The sequence below is a fragment of the Eucalyptus grandis genome, chromosome 6, assembly GCF_016545825.1.
Source record: "Eucalyptus grandis isolate ANBG69807.140 chromosome 6, ASM1654582v1, whole genome shotgun sequence".
Lineage (NCBI taxonomy): Eukaryota > Viridiplantae > Streptophyta > Magnoliopsida > Myrtales > Myrtaceae > Eucalyptus > Eucalyptus grandis.
This window is the reverse complement of record NC_052617.1, coordinates 53,650,636-53,671,918: the sequence shown is the minus strand read 5'-3', so window position 1 is coordinate 53,671,918 and position 21,283 is coordinate 53,650,636. Positions and strand designations below refer to the sequence as shown.

General features: G+C 37.5%; 1 protein-coding gene across 2 annotated transcripts; it reads right to left on the bottom strand.

The window, feature by feature from the left end:
- Nucleotides 1-1,722: 1,722 nt before the first annotated feature.
- LOC104450802 (exocyst complex component SEC6) lies at nucleotides 1,723-19,650 on the bottom strand. Of its 2 annotated transcripts, XM_010065500.3 has the most exons (26): nucleotides 19,455-19,650; nucleotides 19,177-19,329; nucleotides 18,977-19,015; nucleotides 18,756-18,844; nucleotides 18,488-18,578; nucleotides 17,573-17,662; nucleotides 17,411-17,490; nucleotides 16,775-16,867; nucleotides 15,306-15,332; nucleotides 14,753-14,860; nucleotides 14,426-14,564; nucleotides 14,290-14,334; nucleotides 13,592-13,647; nucleotides 12,301-12,409; nucleotides 10,395-10,535; nucleotides 10,117-10,296; nucleotides 9,242-9,325; nucleotides 9,061-9,147; nucleotides 8,404-8,448; nucleotides 7,768-7,846; nucleotides 6,376-6,445; nucleotides 3,779-3,866; nucleotides 3,487-3,576; nucleotides 3,249-3,365; nucleotides 2,986-3,048; nucleotides 1,723-2,186 (listed from the first exon to the last, which is right to left on the bottom strand). In XM_010065500.3, exons 2-26 carry the CDS (start codon nucleotides 19,303-19,305, stop codon nucleotides 2,055-2,057), a joined length of 2,271 nt encoding a protein of 756 aa, XP_010063802.1. In that variant the 5' UTR covers nucleotides 19,306-19,329; nucleotides 19,455-19,650; the 3' UTR covers nucleotides 1,723-2,054. The 2 variants fall into 2 exon arrangements, with proteins under 2 accessions (XP_010063802.1, XP_010063803.1); XM_010065501.3 differs by lacking the exons at nucleotides 18,488-18,578; nucleotides 18,756-18,844; nucleotides 18,977-19,015; nucleotides 19,177-19,329; nucleotides 19,455-19,650 and having other exon boundaries at nucleotides 17,411-17,488.
- Nucleotides 19,651-21,283: the final 1,633 nt, after the last annotated feature.

Here is a 21,283-nt window from a genome sequence, read left to right as displayed (position 1 = left end):
GTCCTAGTCATATACTCTATATATATCTCTATCAACTACATAAGCAATTTTGTTTGTAGATTATTCTTCAAATATGTGCGATCAAGCAACACAAAATTCTAATCTTTATATACTTTTATAAATCTTTTGTAATGATTGAAGATTCTCACCAAAGAACTTCTCATTGTCCACAAGTCTGTAAATTAGTTTCATTGATTCTATGGATTTCAGTCTGATTAACTATCCTAAGAAAGGATATGATCTACGCAGCACATAGATTACTAACAAGTGGTAGATTTTGTCACATATTAATTGTTGCTTGTGCATGGAAGAGTAAAAAAAAGAATTGTAGCATAATTACTCAATCAATTATAACCTATTGTATGAATGCTAATCCACTCCGAAAGTTTCTAGCATAAAGTTTTATGCAAGATTCCAATAAAGTCTTTTAGCCAATTGTCACAAATAATCATGGATTTGACTATGTGTCACATAAGATGGTTGATAATGACCGCACCATCACATCAATGATTTTCGACATAAATTGACTACATAAATCTAAGGCTAACATGGAGTAAGATCCGCATAATTTTTGAAAAAGTAAAACATAAAATCTCAAGTAAATATTGATATTAGGAAAACCAAAAGAAAAAAAGAAAATGTGAAGGAAACGAAAGAGGGAGAGAAGTCGCCAAAAGTCAAACATGGTCCGACGCATCCACATTTGAGCCTCTCCTAAGCTGGCCAAGGGCTACAAAGCCTTAAGTTTTGGCTCTTCGGGTTCATGTCAGCCCTCTGCAATCTTCTTTCATGGCAAACAGTATTCCATGAAATACTATTCCCTCATCTGGAACTTTGCATTTACCGGTGAATACTCATTCAAAGATTGATCAGCTAGCCTATCTACTTTAATTTTTTTTTTTTTTTGTCGGTCCCTACTCTATTCCTAATCTACACGCACTGCAGACTTGTGCCCCGCTCTTGCGGGCGTGGGAGTCGCAACCCACTCTCAAACTTACGCATCTCTACCCCCCATCCCCCGAGAGAATGTGGGGATTTGAACCTCACCTCCCCTTCCACGCTTGTGTTGGAAGGGTGGCCACTAGGGCGAACCCCCAATGGTTTTATCTACTTTAATTCAATCACTAAAACCTCACCTTTTGAGTAACATAAAATATTTCATATTCTTACCTAACAGGATCATCTGCCGCCCAATCCGAGCTAGGGTCCACACGGCCTTGACCATGGTCAGGAGCGGTCGCCTGTGGCCGTGCCACCCTTACCGTGGCCCTGTGATGGTCCACCTGATGTCCACCCGGCTCTCCCCCGGCCCATCTCTCTTCCCCATTTGTTTTCTTTCTTTAATGAGACTTTCTAGTTTTGAATTTTCTCTCTCCTCCAGTTATTTTGTTATACGAAATAAATTTTCTTTGATTCCTTAGTTTACCGTCGCATGAAGCAGTCACCAGTTCAAATATCCGCATTCAAAGCTAGCTTAATAAGGCGACAGAATCTCTCATTGACTGCACGAGCTAGCCAGCAAGCCTTGCAAAGAAAGAAGGAAAGTAATGCTCACATGAGCTGTTAAATCATGTGGATCTCAATAAAACCTAAAGGATTTGACGGCTTGTATGGGTCGAGAATACCCAATAAAAGCTTCCCTTTTTTCAGCCACCGCGCATTGTGGTGAGTTCTTCAACCAAACAGAAAAGACAGTGCTCGTTAGGTCTGCTACGAGTTACCTACCAGAGTTTAGAAAAGTTGCGAAGATTCCCGATTCAACCGCTACCGCATTCCAAAGGGAAAGGAGAGCTCCTCCGGTGCAGTAAGAAGTTACAATCGCAAAAACTTCAGTGGCCCACTAGTTACACAATTTACACCTTATGATAATCCAATATCCTTCAAAAAAAAATTCAAAAAAAAAAAAAAAATGAAACAAAAGAAAGACTAGGATAACCTACGAAAATTTAGTCAAAAGAATTACAATCGATTACGAGAGGAAAGCACTAAATCACTAGCAGTAACAAAAAGTTTGAGCTATGTCCAATAGATACAAAATGCAGATTACGCCAGGACTAAGTCAACTTTCTCCACAAAGAGCCCTTGGAAGCTGATAAGGACTTCACCTTGGGGAAAAGGAAACCTGCCTTCGGGGGGTTCCCATCAACAAGTGAATTCTCATAAATCTCTTTACACTCTTGAACAACCTGGTCGACAAGAAAATACTCATTGGATCACGCTACAGGAAATTTTCACGCACACATTTAGCATCATGTAAAATCAGAACTAAACAAAATCTGCGGATTGGAAAGCAGTTTGATTAGATGCTCAAATATGACAAATTGAATCTTAAGAGTTTCCCTAGCTCCCTATGATATTCCTCCAATAAAGCAAAGAAAGGACAACAGAAGACAAACTTTATGAGCCAGCAAGTTAATCGTTTTTTCTGGGCATGCATGCGATCTCTGCTGCTATGTCATTCTTCCTTCGGTTATTCACTCAACCATGGACCAAATGTGTAGCTTGTCCATTTTGGACAATAATTTGTGGAACACAATAATGGTGATTGGTGAAGCTCACATCCATGAATTAGATGCATTCAGTATTGCCAATATCATGGTATAATGATTAAGAATGTGTGCTGCTTAAAACCAGAAGACAAGACCTGAACCCTCCCAATTATTAGCTTTCTAGGGACTTGAAGAAAGAAAAACTGATTGCATTTGAAAGAACAATTTCAGGAACCATATATCAGCAGTTAGCAATACCGCCCAAACCCATAACTGAGCTGTAAAGTGGGAACTCGCACTGCGTTTGTGGGAAAAAATTATAATAAACTGAACGAGGACACTAGATTACCTAATAGAAAAGAAATTAAAAGTTCAAGGACCAAATTACATATTGGGCCAAAGTTCGGGGACCATTTTGTATCATTTTCCCATAAAGTAATCAACAAACGCTGTCCCCTAATATCTCAAGACAAATTAACTGAAAATCTGGGCATACCTCCTTAGCATCCTTTCTTGGTATCCCTTCTCGGAGTCCAACAAGCTTCTCAACCACCTCCGGCTGTCATTAAGGAATGAGAATATTACACATAAAAAATCATTAGAAAACTTCAGCAAGTTCAATGCACATCATTGCAGACTAGAAGCAAATCAGCAAGTTCCTGTTCTAATATCACTTCATGAAGCTTTGCATTAAGAAATAACAAATCAAAACAGGTTATCCAACTATGCTAAAATATTACACATGCTGAAGCAACATACCGGGCAGTCAGGCTGATGTTCGAGAATATTGGTGTAGATGAGGGTGAAGGTATCAAGGCTTTCAGCAGATGCAAGTTCTCTCAAATCACTCAGTATTCTGACTCTGTTCTCAACTTTCTGTAGCAAATTTCAAAGACATCCGAGGGATGGAAAAGCATTAGCGAACAAAATAATAAAATGTAGATGCAACTACACTACAGGAATTATAGGTGTATTTGACAAGATCGAAGTCACTTACTGAGACACTTATGTACTCTCTAAAGAAGTCCATCAGAACCTCTTCATCCAGCCTCATCCGTTCGATGGTTTCTTCCTTGATATAATTTCTCTACAATCACAACCATTACAAATTCATCAAACTACAAAGAAAGCACACCAGAAGCATGGTTGATATTCATGTAAAAATGATCTAGCTATGGACAATGCCCAGATGAACCTTTCCAGGACACTACTCCGTAAGACAGGAATTTTATTTCCTAGATTAGTGCCATGGAAAAGCATATTAACATAAGAAAGAGACAATGCCCAACCTGTGTTAAAAGACGGTCAACATAAACAACCACTGTTTCCTCCGAGCAAGCTTCAACAAACCTCCTAAATGATCTCTCTTCGATGTACCTTGAGTCAATTATACAAGAAACCAGCACAGGGTTAGCCTTGGAACTCAGGCCACATCACATGATAACTTTCTAGATATGGATGACAAGTAATTGTTTCTAAAGTAATATGACTAAAATAGGCAGCCATCAGCACACCTATAACCAAGCAAACAATTCATCAAAAGTTATTAAACAACACAGCAAACCCAATGAGATTTTCATCATTTATCCAACATATTGAGATTAGTCACACGTTTTTGTACTACGCTTGCTTAACAGAAAAGCAAAGAAGCTTTGATTTGGGGCATCTCATGTTTCTGCATCAGATCAAATCATCATTCATCTGTCTTACCAAGACTGTGACCTTAAAGAACTGAAGAAAAACGCTTCACACATTCCACTGGTGCATTCAAGCAAAGAGAATGCTATTGGACACCACCAGAAAAGAACGTGACATTTATGTCACCATTGTCTTTTTTCCATTAGTTAAATGAAACAAGAAAGAAGCATGGGCAAAAGGAAATCAGTTATTCTGATTGAAGGAAGTTGGATCTTAACAGAATGGACTCTTGAGTGGGAACAACTGAGTACAATTGAAGCAAAGGAAGATAGGTGGTTAATGGAAGCACGATGACAAACGAGCAGAGGAGCAAATGGATCAGAAGAAAGAGGACCTAATTACATGAATGTGACAGCAAGTTATAGTATGATATTTTGGTCATTGATCAATAATATAATGAGAACTCATAATATATAAAAAAATAACTTATCATTATTGTTATTTGCTTTAGTTTGTCTTTCTTTTCACTTTGTCCTCCGATAATTGTTATGTGACAGATTCTTTTTTAATTCATTATTTATGAAAAAATTTCCTGTGACTTTCGAAACCCATAATTTCAACCAAACAATTTTACTTCAAAATAAAAACAACAATTTATTATCCAGAGAGAAAGCAATGAATAAAGTTTACATAACAACAACTCGAATTTGATCAACTGCCACAATCGTACATTTTTTCCTTGCATCGAACTTGGGTTGTATACGACATGGTTTATAAAAGTCTATATAATTAAATCCATAACATATGCTATTCCTTTCAAAAATCTTTGTGAGATGGATGATGTGTGCATCATCTTTCAATGTTTGATCACCTTAAACACTCAAAAGCATTCTTGATTATTACATAATTGATAATCACATAACTCAAAAGTGTATCGCCAACAAATTAAATATCTTCGCAGTATTGTGTGGGATCTCATGCTAGTACAAGCACGAATCCACTGATAATGCTTAAAGCATCCAACAATGCTTAAGGCATAGCAAAACCTATGTACTTTAAAGAAAAGAAACACCATATAGCAGCACAAGCTCAAGTCATGAGATCTGTGGATAAGAATTTAATGAGAAGAAATTCTTCTTAATACTGCACTGCATCACATTATGTCAAGTCAAGCATCAATACTGGATGCACGCCAATGGGACCCTACAAATAAGTCTAGCGGCAGTTCTTAGATTATTTTTCAACGCCTTGGCATCAGATTCAATAATTCTTTGTTCAAGTTCCACCAAACCAATCCCTTCTAAAGGTCGCTTTCATGAATTCAAGGCACAAACGTTGTCTGTTCCAACATAGAAAACTAAGCCGACCAGCCTCATGCTTATTTGCTATTGAAGTATCCCACATCTTTTGTCTATGGGATTTATATGAGCCTTATTTTCATGTTTTCTCTCTCCAGTTATAGGCTTAAGATTTTGATTTGGACATTCTGACATGGTATTAGAGCCAAGTTTCGCCCCAGATTTATTTTGCATGTCAGGCTCCCCATTCATCTATTGGATGTGTCGTGCCATTCACAGTTCAATTTTCGGGTGAGAACAGGTGTTAAAGTATATCTCACACAATTGCCTATGAGTTCTATATGGGCCTCATATTTATATTGTCTCCCTCAACCTACTGGGTTAAGCTTTTGAGTTGGACACTCTAACAACACAATCACAAAAGGAGAACAAAATCAGCCAGAGCAAACTAGGATGCTGCTTATATCCCAGCTAAATGCAACTCCAGTAGCACATTCAGCAGGAACCTCACAAAGAAACAATATTTGATAGAATTCGGTGGCATGAAAATATTCAAGCAGCTCACTTCACTAATATAATGTTTGTTGCATCCTTTTTTCCCCCAAAGAAGAGAGAGAGAGAGAGAGAGAACATTTTCTATTGTTGTTCCTTCCCAGACAAGACAAGAACTACTTCATTTAGACAATGTCGGAATAAGCTCACTGAATCATATTGACCTATTGGCTCTCAAGAAGAGTCAAATTGGGATAGGCAAACCATTTTTTGTGCATTTTAGGTTATCCAAAAAATATGCATCTACCTTATACAAATGGAGAATTATGACTTTTGGTTGTTCTAGTCCATCTAATCCTGTGATTTAGTCCATATACTATTACATTTGTGGTATAAGAAGACTTTCAACCACCTATGAAATAAACAACTTCAGGCAAGCTCAAACTGAAAGAACTTACATCTTTACATCTGTAAAATAATCACCAAATGTGGCCACTAAATACTCAGTAACCTGTCCTTCATACCACTCTGAAACAAAATCATGAGAGTACACATAAATATGAAAGCATAAGCAATATAATTTGAAGGATCAACAAGGATTTATATTATCAGTAGATAAAGCACCAGATCTCCCAAAAATACCAAAGTAGTAAAGCTAATTACAATAAGTACTACAGAGCAACAGTTCGGCCAGCCATGCATTTAACAGGATATTTGATAGTGGCAGCGAGGACATGCAGAGGAAATGAATATTTTAAATGGATAACTGCTGCACAAAGAGAAGATTGAGAGATGACAAATGATGACTAGGCTGGGGGCATCCACGAGCTAGTCTAGAAACTAGGATTGCAAAAACTGAGACTCAAATGCACCAACAATAAGAAGCGCCTAATCTAAGGGCTTGAACTGCACCAAGTAGAAAAAACAAGAATCAAATTGAAAAGGATTATTACAATATATATAAGCCCCATGTCAGAGTAAATTAAATTGATAAGCTGCTTCAGCACAAAACCATTTAGAGAGTTTGTGAAGATAGGAAACCCATATTCACAGTGATCGCCAAGCACAAAGTGAATAACGCCTGCTACAAATAACAACAAGTGATAACTACAACTTTGAAAATGGAGACAGTAACTCTGACATGTAAAGTTCATTGCATATTATGATTTGGGAAAAGAAAAATAGCAAAAACAGATTCCAAGTGCTTAATTGAAAAAAGTAACATTTGATAGATCCATTATGATGGTGGTGACTACTTTTCGCACCAGAAGCTTAATATAGTGACCTGGTGATTACACAAAGAGAGAGAGAGAGAGAGAAGGGAAAAAAACAGCTTAAACAACTTAAGAATATTGAAAACTTTCAGCAAACTTCAAGATAATTGGTAGAAATTCTCAGTTTATGTTGCCTAACATGAAAAATCAGCAGACAAATCCACCTATACGATCTCTCATCCCCCAAAAGAAAAAGAAAATTAACTAGCCCCCAAGATACTCCATGAAGTAAGGAATAGAGTACACATATGTTATGGAACAAGTGCATTGCTCTTTTGCACTGAGAATTTCTGAAATGTGTTTAGATCGCCCAAAAGTTGCTTTGTGCTATCCACAAAAGTAGTTCCTTCAAAACTAATGACAAAGAACTCTAGCTGTCAATAGTAAACAGTAGATATACAGTTACAAGATAATTTCAAAGGGCTAGAGTGTTCGATGCTAAATAATATTCAAACTGAAATGCTACAAGAAAAGGTTAAAGCAAAAGGCTAAAAGCAAAAGTCACTCCAGACATACAGTTAAGCTGCGAGTAAACAATCCGTAAAGTACATAATCAAGCTGCTATATTGATTTTACCTCTCTGATAAAGCTTAACAAGCAGCTCTTGCACTCCAGGATCTTCAAATATAACACTAACAGTTTGATGGACAGCTTCCTGCCATTAACAACAAGCCTTCAGTTGGCAGCTTCAGAAGTCCAGAAAGATGCATCACAAATGCTACTATTCCCGGTGTAGCAGGGAAATTAAACATAGACAAGACTTATTCTAAGATATGCGGAGTGATTTAAAAGAACCTGTCAAGCACTAGTCAAATAGAACAGACAGTGTAAAATCAAGTTCTTGGACTCGTTACAACAGTCTGGAATGGGTCTGTGTCGAAGTATCAGAATCAGTTATATACTAATGCCGCACAAACATCAACCAGGTAGACATACATAGCATATAAATAATTATTCTAAGGTTGTAAGACAGGGTTGAATGTTTCGACATTGCAGGGACATACTAATTTTCTTTCTTGTTTAATAGCTTTTGCACGATAATATTATGATGGTTTGTTGTGGTAAATGTTTTGCACCGGGATGTGATAGTGGTCAGTGTGACTTTGGGATGAGGTGCTTTGTATGCAAATGCATGTTCATGCCATATTGTATAGATAGGGTATGGGACCTCAATGGAAGTGTCGGTAATATTATTCATGAGCATCAGTATACCTTTGCTACCTCCAAGAAACCTTTGCATGTGTCTTCAAAATTGACCTGTCAATGCACTGAAAAGATTAGTAATTACCAGAGTATATATTAATGCAGATACGATACAACTTCAATGGACAAATTGATATGGATGTAAGTGTCTTTCACTGTGGGTGCATAGTACCTTAGTGCAAAGATTAATCAGGTCATGTTATACTTAGTATGGATATACCGTTCTTCAGAAGATTGGCAAACCCTCAATTCCTTTCAATGTAGTCATACCAGAGTATTTCAATATATGCAATTCATAATTTTGCCAGTGAGCTGGTTGATGTAACGACTATAATGGTTGAAATGCTAAAGGACTGATCACGAGTCTTGCGTTCGATTTTTCACATTGCATCTGGCAATACAACCTTCTAGGCACATGCTACAACAAGCAACAATCTATCAAGCTCTACATTTTCTACATGCACAAGTTGATCTGCTTACAACATAGATGAAGCACTTTTTCCCCCAACTTCTGATACGAAGGTTTATGCAGCCAATATGCTAACATTTTTAGAAGATTGGCATCGACCTGGAGTTGTAATGACCCATTGGAACGACATTGAAGTATAAAACCTACACTATCCCTAATATTGGGTTAAAACATGCAGCATGGAGACGAAGGCCAACCTGCTCTGCATAATTTTGTGGAAGCGCTTCCATAGTGCTGTTGCTTAGCTCCATTGCAAGGTCATAGCAGCGCAAATTGTTGTTTATCTGTCATAGAGGAAGGGGAAACATAAGTTCTAAAACACAAGCATGTAACAACACCTGGAGAGAGGAGAAAAGCCATTTCTTAAAGGGGACCAACCATCGCACATAGTGATTCCAAGCCAATTTCAGAAGCCGGTTCCTCAAGTCTTTGTCTCTCTGCTGCTTGAAAATCAATCATAACCTGCAAGAAGAGATGAAAAAAAGATAATATATAAGTCACTCAAGATGGAAATTTTCTCAACTCACGTGGCAAAATATAATAAGACCACATGAAGAACAGAAAAGCATCCAAGACTGAATGCAGGATAGGTGTCATTTTGGTGATAAACCTAATGATGAGGTGCACAAACCAAGACCAAACGAGAAAACCTGAAATATGATATGTAACAATAGGAAGTTCCTGTCCAACATTATGGAAGTTCACATGGTTTGCATAGCACAAAAGTCATCAACATTATCTCATGTACATACGAGCCTCCCATTTGATCTCCTTGCTTCTTAGTTGCAAGGAAGTCAAGATAACTAATGACACTATTGCATATCTATACCAGCTCCTATTAAGCCCACATAGTTTTTGTTGATTTCAATTTATCTCTCTAAACCACCAACAAATGCAAGAGTAACAGCTTCACTTAATAATGTCTCTCTCAAGGTGTAGACAGAGAGCACAAACATAAGCTCCTAGTAGCCTAAGAATATTCATGTCTAAATGGTCCAGATGAAATGATAATCACTTAATAATGCATGCCTTTCTAGAAATGTCTCAACTAGAGATTGTTTGAGATGATGACCCACAAGGAGTGACAAGACATACCATGGTTGCATAATTACAAATATAATCACTTAATTATGCAGTTGCACAATTCCAATATCTTTCTTTGGACTGTGTCTTGTCCAACTTGGGCTGTAGAAGGAAACAGCAAAGAAATGACACTAGAGCAACCAATTTAAAAATATTTCAGCCGAACTTGCCTGAATAACAGCCAAAGCAATTCTGTATAGCATTAGATCAGTGCTATTGTCTCGGACAGTTTGAACTTGCTCTCCTAGAATCCTGAACAAGTCAACAGCAGCTGGCGTATACAACTTCCCATCTTCAGTTTTCTTTGGTGGATGCTTCTTATCAGCCTCGAGAATATTCATATACCATTTCTGGAAAGATACATAAAGTAAAATATAATACCATGATGAATGGCTACTAAAAGTTAAAAAGACTAGTCCATAATCCAAAAATAAGGAGATGAACTCACCCGTGTAGTAGCTTGCATTCTTTCAACATATGAGTTCATAAGGGGATCCATGGAACCACTCTCGGAACAAACTTGTGCCAGGGACTCATCAACACCAAGCCCAATCAGATTATCTTGGTATTCAACAACCCAACCAGTTACCTAAAAGCACTTAATCAGCATCACAATTGACTAATGAAAGAACAACAGGTGACTTGATACAAGTCATATCACAGTCCCCCAAAATGAATGTTACTTGCATTGAACTCCTAAGTGACAAAAGTTGCAATAATATGACCCCTAATGATTGAAATTTGGCACTGAACTACCCTTCAATATGTACTGTATTAATCAAGTGTTGTTTATCGATCAAAAAAGAAAGATAAAATACTGCTAGTTTCCTGCATGAAATTACAAACAAGTGTTTCAACTGAATGGTTAGCATTTTCCAAGTAGACTATCACATCCAAGGTAGCGTGGACCCTCTCCGGGGGCCTCCGTGTCGGTGTCAAACATGTGTCGGACTTGTGTCAGACACCATCACGTGTCCAACACACGACCGACACGCAGTCAACAAATGTTATACATCCAACATGTGGCGAGTCCAACATCCCGACATATCATGCTAACACGCATGGGTCAATTTTAAACATTTTCAATAAATAAATAAAAAAGGGTCAAAAAGTAAATCTACCAATATATATACACACACACACTTAAGTCACATACCCAGCCACCCCAAAATTAGGCTCTTTTTTTCTATTTATTTATTTGTGGATTTGTATCAAGTTAATTTGATAAAAAAATAATCATAAAAATAATAATTAATCATGTACATATAAAAATATACATTTAATATACAACGTGTCCCAACATGTCAAAATTTCTATTTTTTGAGAAATGTCGGCGTGTTATGCCATGTCATATCGCCTATTGCATGTCGGTGTTGGTGCTACTTAGATCACATCAACCTATTATGTGTTCTTGGGGGTCCAGGGAGGGGGCTTGCATAGTAACTTCTTCAGGAGTTTAATTTTACTGAGGTTGTTGGAAATGATCACGAGTTTTTACAGATTGATTACCCTGATTTCTAGTACATTGACGTATTACTATTGTGCAACTGCTTTGCCAAAAAGAGTGCCAAAAAGGGATCGCGTCATATTTAACCAACCACCATTCACAAACTGAAGTTGTTGCTGGAAATTCCTTTATCTGTTAAAAGTGTTGGTGACAAAAAATAAGTACCGATAACAACTGTCTGGTGGTAACTGAAATTCACTCAGGCCAGAAACTTAAAGATAGGTAATAATATTAAGTGCTGATTGAGATACCCTTTTTTCAAAACTAAAGCTTTCTGCCAGTTTCTTTAAATTTGACATTACGTAGCTGGAGCAATATAAATGAGATTTGGAATTGGACGACAGAGTCATATCAAATTTCAGTTATTCTTCTCTTATTTGAAGAAGATGCGACATAAAAGCTCTTGAATTCATTAAGTTAAGCCTCACTTGTTCGACGCTTTACAATGCCACATCCCAAACTTTAGAGGGATACTGCTACAACTCCCATATTTTAGGGGCTTTTGCTGTGGATGACCCAAAAACAATGCCACATCCCAAACTTTAGAGAGAGAGAGAGAGAGAGATGCCAGACAAGTAGGAACTCCAGAAAATGTGGACTTTGTGTGTTTCTTAAGCAAAAGATAATAATTTGATGCTGATGGAAAAACATGTGATTGATCTTTTGTCAGCGAACATAACTGAAAAAATGAAGCTTTTTGGCAGACTCATGGGGATGAAGAAAGTTCAATTTAAGACAAATTGGTTTTTTTTTGTAAGAATTTAAGACAAATTGTTGTGTCCTGTCTTGGATATGAAAACTAAGGAACATGCGTAGGATGATGTCGCTGTGCATGAGAAAAAAGTACCTTTAATATCTCTATATTTGTTAATTCATTTGCCCGGTCGCTGAGCAATCTAAGCATCTGAATGAACCGCTCAGTATACAAATTTACCATGAGCTGGAATATTTCATATCTGCCCATAAGACAAAAATAATGACAATTTGTCTCTATAGAAGGACATCAACGAAAGAAAAACACGGCAGACTTGTAATTGAAACACATTATAGAGAGTAAGTAGAATCAGTTTAGATGTATGCAGAACTAGTCTTCAACGTATGGGGAAAAAATTCAGTTTTGCACATGAATAAAATGGTCTTGAGGCTCAGTGAATATAGATAGCACCGGAAATAAGATCTATAACCAACAAGGGGGGGGGGAAAGGAAAAATAAATAAATAAAACGTGTGTGGGGTCACATGCAAAAAGGTGCCAATGTGATCACAGAAGTCATTTATAAGCACCAAGGACACAAATCATAAATGTGCAACCGATGGCCTAATACACAAGAAAGCAAAATGAAAATCTAGCAGTTGAATCTTGCACATGTTATCAGATCAGAGAGATAAAAGGTTTCCGGTGAAGAAACAGATCGCATGTAAATGTCCACTTCATCCAGCAAATGACAATTGAGTTATGTGTGGTATGCCAAATGCATCTAATTATCTATACTATTGATTTTACATGAAAATCAAACCCCAACAGTCAAACAAGGATCAAGTTAAAATTATAGATCAGTTTTTATATTTGTTAGTTGACCATGAAAAAGACATGAGGTGACCTTTAAAAAGAACCATTGTAATCTCAGCAAAGAAACATTATAAGAGGAAGGTTTAACTCAACATACATGATACCTGACATTCATCATAATTAAGCAAAAGTTTTCAAACTTTTTAGTCATTGTTACACTGATCCGGTACTCCAACTCTTATAGTAAAGGGGGGTACTCAAGTCTATCGGACAAAACATAGTGTAAGTGTGTGTATGAGGACACTACATCTCAAGCTCAACAATTGCAAGTCCGTGTCCTATTGCAGAACAGAACTGTACAAGTTTTGCCAGTGAAAATGCACTTACCTTCATTTTTTCACACAACAAAGAACTACAGCTGGCCAAAAGACATGTAACGATTAAAGTTCTGGCATTCGAGTTTTCTAGATTTATACAACAAGAACACTTATCCTCATCTTGATACATAGACGAGTCAGGCTGAGATCCACAGCCCAAAATACACCAACTTTAAGATTGAAAAGATGTCCTAACATAATCATCAAAATCAAATCAACCATAATACTGATAAAGATAAGCTAACTTGTTACCTTGGAGGAAAACAGGGAGCCACATAGTCATATATATCCCCCAGCTCTTCTCCAATCTCCACATGAAAAGGAAGCATCAAACAAAGAGTTACAAACCAACTCAAATAGGAAAAATAACAGAAAGAACAATTATCATCTGAGCATGGCAATAGTGGCACTAAAGAAACAAGAACAACGACCAATTCATCGGCTAATAAAAGAGTTATATCTCTTTTCCATTTACATTCAAGAGTTCTTATGTGTTTCTGCATGCCTTTAAGACCACAAAAAATGGACAAATTCCTTTTCTTTTCTTTTTTAATTTTTTGAGGAAAAAAAAAAAAAAGCAGAGGTGGGGGGAGAAATGACAAGATCATCAAGAGGAAAACAGCCCGGATCACCAGCTAAGGCCCCTAAATGACCGCTCAGTGATAAAGGTGGTAGGGATGCAGAGACAGCCAGGAGATTAAGGATACTGGATTACCTAGTAGAAAGGAAAGGCTACACACATCACCAACAATCTAAATAATAATCAACTGAGCAAGGAAACTTATTTGGCCGAAAAGGCCCTTATCAAGTCTGATCTCATTAGGTTAAGCAACTCCAATGCTGAGATAAGTAAAAATTATCTAAAGATCATATTATAAGGTGAACCTATCAACAAAACAGATCAAAATATTAGTATCAGTTCTTTGATTGAGCAGATCAGTTTAGCATACCATACGAGCTTCTTCCAGTGCTGCTTTCAAGTCCTCAAACACAAGCTGATGGACATCAGACAACACAATAAGATATTGCAAAGCTGAAATACTTAAATTCTTTCTTAATCGCAAAAGACGGGCATCTTTGAAGTACCACTGTCAGAAGCCTATCGAAACGTTCTTCCACTGTTTTTCTGATCTGCTCATAGCATTTATCCTTGTACCCTTTTCCCTGAACCTTCAACTTCTGCTGTGTAAGGTTTCGGGAGGAAGCCATTGAATTGGTAGATTTTCTGCAAGCAATAAGAAAACAGATACCTAAATATTATTAATCACCATAATTGTTACAAGAGTACATGTTCCTGTTGAATCAAATTAAAATGCATCTAATTTGATATATCAAAGAGCCAATACTGTTTTAAGAAGACCAAAAATGATAACACTGGATATAAAACAGATAATCTCATTTAAAAAGAGTTACTTGGCACTTCTACGTGGATTTGCAATTGATGCCATCGCACCACCACCCTCAGCCTCAGCTGCTTCCTCAGCAAGTTGTTGGTCAAGGATCTCTTGCATTTCAACAACCCTGTGTGACATACATTGGTGAAAGAACATCATGGCTTCATATGTAGAGGTACTTTTATAAGAAATTGGAAAGAATCACAGCTCATTGCTCTTGCTCAAGAACTTTTGTGTCTGCAACATGTTGCACAAGAACCTGCTTCACGTGCACCCACTATAAACAGCTTCTATTTATTTATTGTATTAGATTGGTCAGCCTTCTTCTTGGCCATCATATTAGATTGGTCAGTTTCATATTACTATCAATTATAAGTCACCACCACATCTTCCCAACAAATAACTCTTGCGTTATCATAAATCCATGTTGAACTGATTATCTTAAATATGCAACAAGTCATAGCAGTCTTGCCACCAAAATTCATGGCAGAAAAATATTACAGAAGTGATATAATGGGAGGCAACAGCCTTAGATCAAAAACATTGACAGAGCATGCCCTCACGGAACATACCTCAAAGCACGAACCAGAGTTTGGGGGCTGCAAAAGACAATGCATAAGTACATCAGTTCTAGATCAAAGAGGTATAGAAAGCTTTGTACATATGTTCAGTATAAAAATGAGAATACAAGCAGTAATTCGTCAGCAAAGGCATCTATTCCTAGGTCCCATATGCAAAATGTCTTCAAGGACGTAAACACAGGAAAGGCCTCTTTGTTATCCTTTTTTCTCTCTTGAGGCAATTATCAATACATCAAGTAGATAATATCAAACCATCTTCCAATGTAACCCAATATATTCATGCAGGTGCTACATTAATGCAATCTAGTGAAACCTCCAGGGATGATATCTGTAATATTTTTTCCTATTTGATTGACCTGAAGATTAACAGTATATTTGGAGTCTTACCAAAAAAAAGGTATATTTGGAGAGTTCTGGTTTTAGCTTTTAGCTTTTAGATGCCTTTGCTGACAAATTACTGCGCATGCTCATCAGTTTCATGACTTCCAACGTTATAGGGAGTGAGTTCTGGTATTAGCTTTTAGCTTTTAATTTTAACTCTTAGTGCATATTAGGTCCCATAAGCAAAATGTCCCTGAGGTGGTAATAGAATCACAGAAAAGGCCTCTTTGTAATCCTTCTTTCTCTCTTGAGAGGCAATTAATAATACATCAAGTAGCTAATATCCAACCATCTTCCAAGTATGGAAAACCATATTCTCCATTGTAAATTCATGCAAATGCTACATAAATGCAATCTTATAAAACCTAAAATCCTTTTCTCACCATTTTGCTATTTGATTGACCTAAAGATCAACAGTATCTTTGGAGTGAGTTCTGGTCTTAACACGTGTTACTTTTAAACAAAACAAGCTCCTCAAATCCTTTAAGGCGGACAATCATTAACATTTTAAGTCATCTAGAATTATTCGATAATTTCTTACCAATCAAAACATCTTTCCAGTTACTACGGCAAAGCCAAACTACAATAGTATTCTGCATCATATATATGTTTCTATGACTAGTATCCGGCATCAATCGAGTTCATCTCCTCCATTAGCCTAGCCAGAATGGGTACACATATGCTTATCAAGCAGAAGTGGGAAAAGCATGAGAAGAAGCAAAACATCATCATTTGTCTCATCAGCCAAGATTAGGAGGAAGCTCTCCACAACCACCCAGACCAAGAACCCTTAGATGTCTCATTTAACACAATATTCAACATACTTACACATGTCGAGCTCCTCATCAGAGTCAAATAGAAAGGCAAATGGAATGATAGTAAAATCCATTAAGGCAACACACAAATCTCAAGTGCAATCCACAACAATCAAAGTGTAACTTTAAGTAATTAGCTTAGCACAATTTATATAAATTACAAACATGAGCAAGAAATGCATGAATAACCCCTAGTCTCTGGGACAACAGACAATTCGCACAGCATAAAAATTCTCTCTAATCTTCACGTTAAAGAATAACTACCTCTCTTTCGAAAGTTTATAGAAGTTAGAGACATGGCCCCATAATGTCTTCTCAAATGTCTCCCATGTGCGATCTACATCTTCAAAATATTCTCTGGTATTAAAAGAGGAAATCAGAAAAATCACTGCATCATAAGAAAGTCATTCAATTAACAAATAAAAGAGTTGCATGCAAAAACTATTTATGATTACAGGTTTCCCATCTAACAAGCAAAAGCTAAGAGGAAGTGAGTCAATCCTTATCTTAAGGACCAAACATGACTTAGAGATATTTTCTTGTGATCAGCATAACTTAGAGAACCCTTAACATAATGGCAATTATCAAGAGTGTGGCAGTATTGAATAATAAACTATAGAGATTATCAAATTATTAAATTGATTGCTCTGAAATGCCTATGCTGACATTTAACAGAAAGTAAGCAGTATATCTGATTAATGGGCAACTATAGCCTCCATCTTTTTTTTGCAAACTGCAATGGAATGATAACTAAGATTGAAGTACTTGATCATCATCCCCGATAGAAATGATCACTGATAAAAAATTCAGAGCAGAAAAGCCTCTGAAGTTGTTGCCTTTGACTATTATTTCCTATAATTATGTTAAATATCCATGATAAACAAGAGAATGAAAGACAACCTCAGTCTGCCAACCTCATCTCTATGCGATGCTGCCGCAGCTAATGCGAACCTTCTCTTCCCATCTAAAGCAGTTAACCTCTTGAAAGTATAAATAAGCATGTAAGTACATTTTCACACAAAATCAAGTCATTGCACAAGAAATTTATCGAAAAACACTAACTTCATAAGTGTTAATCAGCTCTTTATCATCACTCAAAGAATCCCGGGCTTCAGCTGCTTCAACAGAAATGGACATCATGCCCTCTACATCCTGCATTTGACCACCAAGTCCGTCAGTTTGCCAAAAACTCTTGAAGGGATGGACAAAGGTCCAAAGACACCAAGAAATGCAGATTGATAAAGATTGACAACATTCTGGTTCTAGTACAGTAGCCATCTTTGTATTCTAGATGAATAATTAATGACCTTCAGTGCAATCCAATCTCACCTACAGGTTATCTAGCAGCAATATATATTTATTTAATTATAGAGAAAATAAGCTTTCTGCAGTAAAGCTGCTATATGACTAGCTCAAGCACACATGCTATTGGACAACAGCCTTCTACAAAAAGATCAATTAAACTAATTAAGTAGCCCAATCCTTCCATCACTGAGATGGCAAGTAGGAATAAGGTAGCAAAAATTTTGCTACACCACAACCAACTAATACAAAAGCATAAGTTCCTAGATGGGCATGTGTTTTAATGTTCAAATGTTGCAACAATCCATGCATAGTCTGGAATTTGACGGGAGACTGAAGTGTAGAAATATACAATTAGGGAGGCAAACAAAAAGCCTGGAAAGATGGGCTCCAAACCTCTCACTCTGATACCTAAAAAATTTGTGAGGCCACTACCACATGCTCCAAAGGCCAAAAATGTTAGATGAAGGCACAATCTAATAGTTGTGACAAAAGCTTTTATCAGTCTTTTAATAGGTAAAGCAAGGGAAGAAGAAAGTCTTTTGGCTTTCAGGAGTTCACTCTCATCAGACCTTGGAGTCTGGGAAGGGAAAAAAATCAGCATGGTGGCTGCATGAGTCCACAAATGACAAGGATTGACAATCTGATCATTGTAATGCCAAGAAAAGGACTGACCTTCAGGGTTGTATTTAAGTTGTTCCTGGTATTGCTCAAAATCTTTATTTGATCATGATTCTCAATCAATGTTTGACATTCTTGACATAACCTGATACAAGAGGCCAACAACCAACAGCATGAAGCTAAAGATACACCGAAAATAGTATGAACTAGCCGATAACAGAGACCAGAAATTCTCCTAGGAAAACCGCCAAATCTCTGCTCTATTGAAGTTCCAAAAAGGGTAATAGACAATCTGTTCAATCGGCGAAAAGAGACTCCATACTCTTCAATAGAAACGAAGTTCTCCCTCAGCTGGTTTATAGTCTTCTGAGAAAAAGAAAGAGACTCAAGCCCAGACTGCGCCTGCTCAACCTGCGATCGACGGGCGAAGCATAATCAGCACATGCTCAACTACACCGCAGACTTCATTAAGATCCCAAACGATAACAGAAAACAACATGAGGTAACCAACGTGACGGCAAATTACGTATCGGAGGAATGTACCTGCTCGGCGACCATCGTACTGAGCTGCGCATCATTTGCCTAGCAATGTGGAAGAAAGCGACGTTACGTATAGCAAACAACGCGAACGCGAACACGACTCTCTCGCGATGACAAAAAAGGATGTTCAAAGGGGACGAAAGACCACCGCCCCGAATCGGAACGAGCAGCTCGAATTCGGACATTCGGGATTCGCGGATCACCTGCTGCCGCGCGATGTAGTCGGCTTTGATCGAGGCGATGGACTGCAACAGCTCGGGCAGTGGCAACAGCTTGGCGACCTCGCGGACCGCGGACTCCTTGGCCTCCACGCCCAGATCTTCGGCCATCATCTTCGCCGATCAATCCCCTGAGGACTGCACGGCGACGCGGGAAGCGTCAGTCACGACTCCGGGAAACCGCGACCGAACGACCGACCGACCGTCCGTCGCCGGAACCTCGTCGTTCTTCCGGAGAGAGAATGGAAAATTGAGAAAATTACCATGAAATTCGAGCGCGGTTTGGGGTCCGACGGAGCAGGCGGAATCCGAAGGGCGACGGCGATCTCCGAGGCGACGGCGTCGAATCCTTCCCCCGGCGGAGTCAGGCGAGCTTGGATCTGAGAACTTGTGCGCCGGTTGAATGGGAAAAGATCGGCATTTTGCAGGGGAAAAGTCTTGCGGTTTCGGGGAAGATGTGAGAAAAGAAAGTAATTTCTCGAGTTTTTTTTTTCTTTTGTTTTTTTTTTTTTTTTAGCCTCGATTTTTTCTGTATCTTTTCAGGGTGAGAAAATTGAAGATGCGCAAAATATTGAAAATTGATTTTTATGGAAGACAAATAAATTACTTTCAAATCCATGTCTATTTTCCAAAAAAAAATAAATGATTTAAAGATATTTTTTAAAATTAATTACTTACAATAATTAATTAATTAAAAATATTTTATTATGAATGGACGACAATTTATATCGGACCAATTTTCTAAAAAATAAATGATTTAAAAATCGTTCATTTAAGAAAATGTTTTTGAAATTATCTATTTTTTTATGAAATAAAGTATACACAAGATAATTTGATGGATTAAGACGAAAAAAAGCTAGGAGACCTAGGGCACAAATGATAACTATTTTGGTTAAAAAATTTTTAAAATTATTCATTTTTTATAAAATAAATAAAGCATACACGAGCGATAATTTGATGGACTAATACGTAAAAAAGCTACTATAAGAGACCTATTTTGCAATAGAAAAGTAAAAAAATTTACTTCGATTTATGCATAAGCGGTCCTATCAAAAATTTTGATTTGTCAGTGTATATAAATCCTTCCATTTTTCTTTATTTAATGCGATGTTGCGGATTCTGTGGAATAATTCTGTGGAATAATCATGGCGTGGGGCGACGGTTATATTAAAATGGAGCAAAGCAACTCAAAGAACAACCCGCGACTGGTAATCTCGACGACAATTCTGATCATCTTACGAAACGGAATCTGTCTCGTTTTCTTTCAAAGCCACAGCAGCAACTTTTCGGCTTTAACGCGTGGAATAAGAAGGGAATAAGCAGATGAAAGATTCAGTAGAAAAACCACAGGTGATAAAATACCAGCTACAATGCAAGCATTCTATTGCAAGGAGAGGCCTCTCCAGTTCGTATTTGTACATGGCTTCATGACCTATAATCGCATCACAATGAAAATGAAATTACATCTTGTATTCATCAACCATGCATCAATTTTGTTTTATCTTTGCAGCAATTTTATTGCTTGTTCGATGGATAAGATGTACAAACACAAGTAACCATGATGTCATATACTCTCATCTACGTATTTACCAGACCTAACTCCATCTAGCTCTGTTGCAATGATCACACCAGAGCTAGTCAAGTTGTTGAAGCACACATTCCACAAGTTTGAACTAGAACTCCTTATTGAGGCCAAAGAACACATGCCAGAACAAGGACTGCCAGTAATTTTCGGCATAATCATCAGTTTGTGACCTTAACCCAGTTGTTTATGGGAACCACATGATTTCCACGTAATATCGCTGGCACTTGCATCGAGCTCAGAGGACAATCACGCTGAGCAGCAATTTTCTAACATTTCCCTCTGACTTTTTCAATTCTATTTCCAGTGAAGGGAAAATGTTGCACCATTAAACTAGTAGATTCTGCATTTGCCTGTACCTGCACAAACTTCACACTCATCTGCATCTCCTTCTACGTGGCTCAGACAGTGTTTGATCCTGTCATTAACAACGTCCTGCATCAATGAGCTTACTTTACAATGACTAGGGAAATTGCACAAGAGATGAAACAATGTTGCTTACATTGCTGA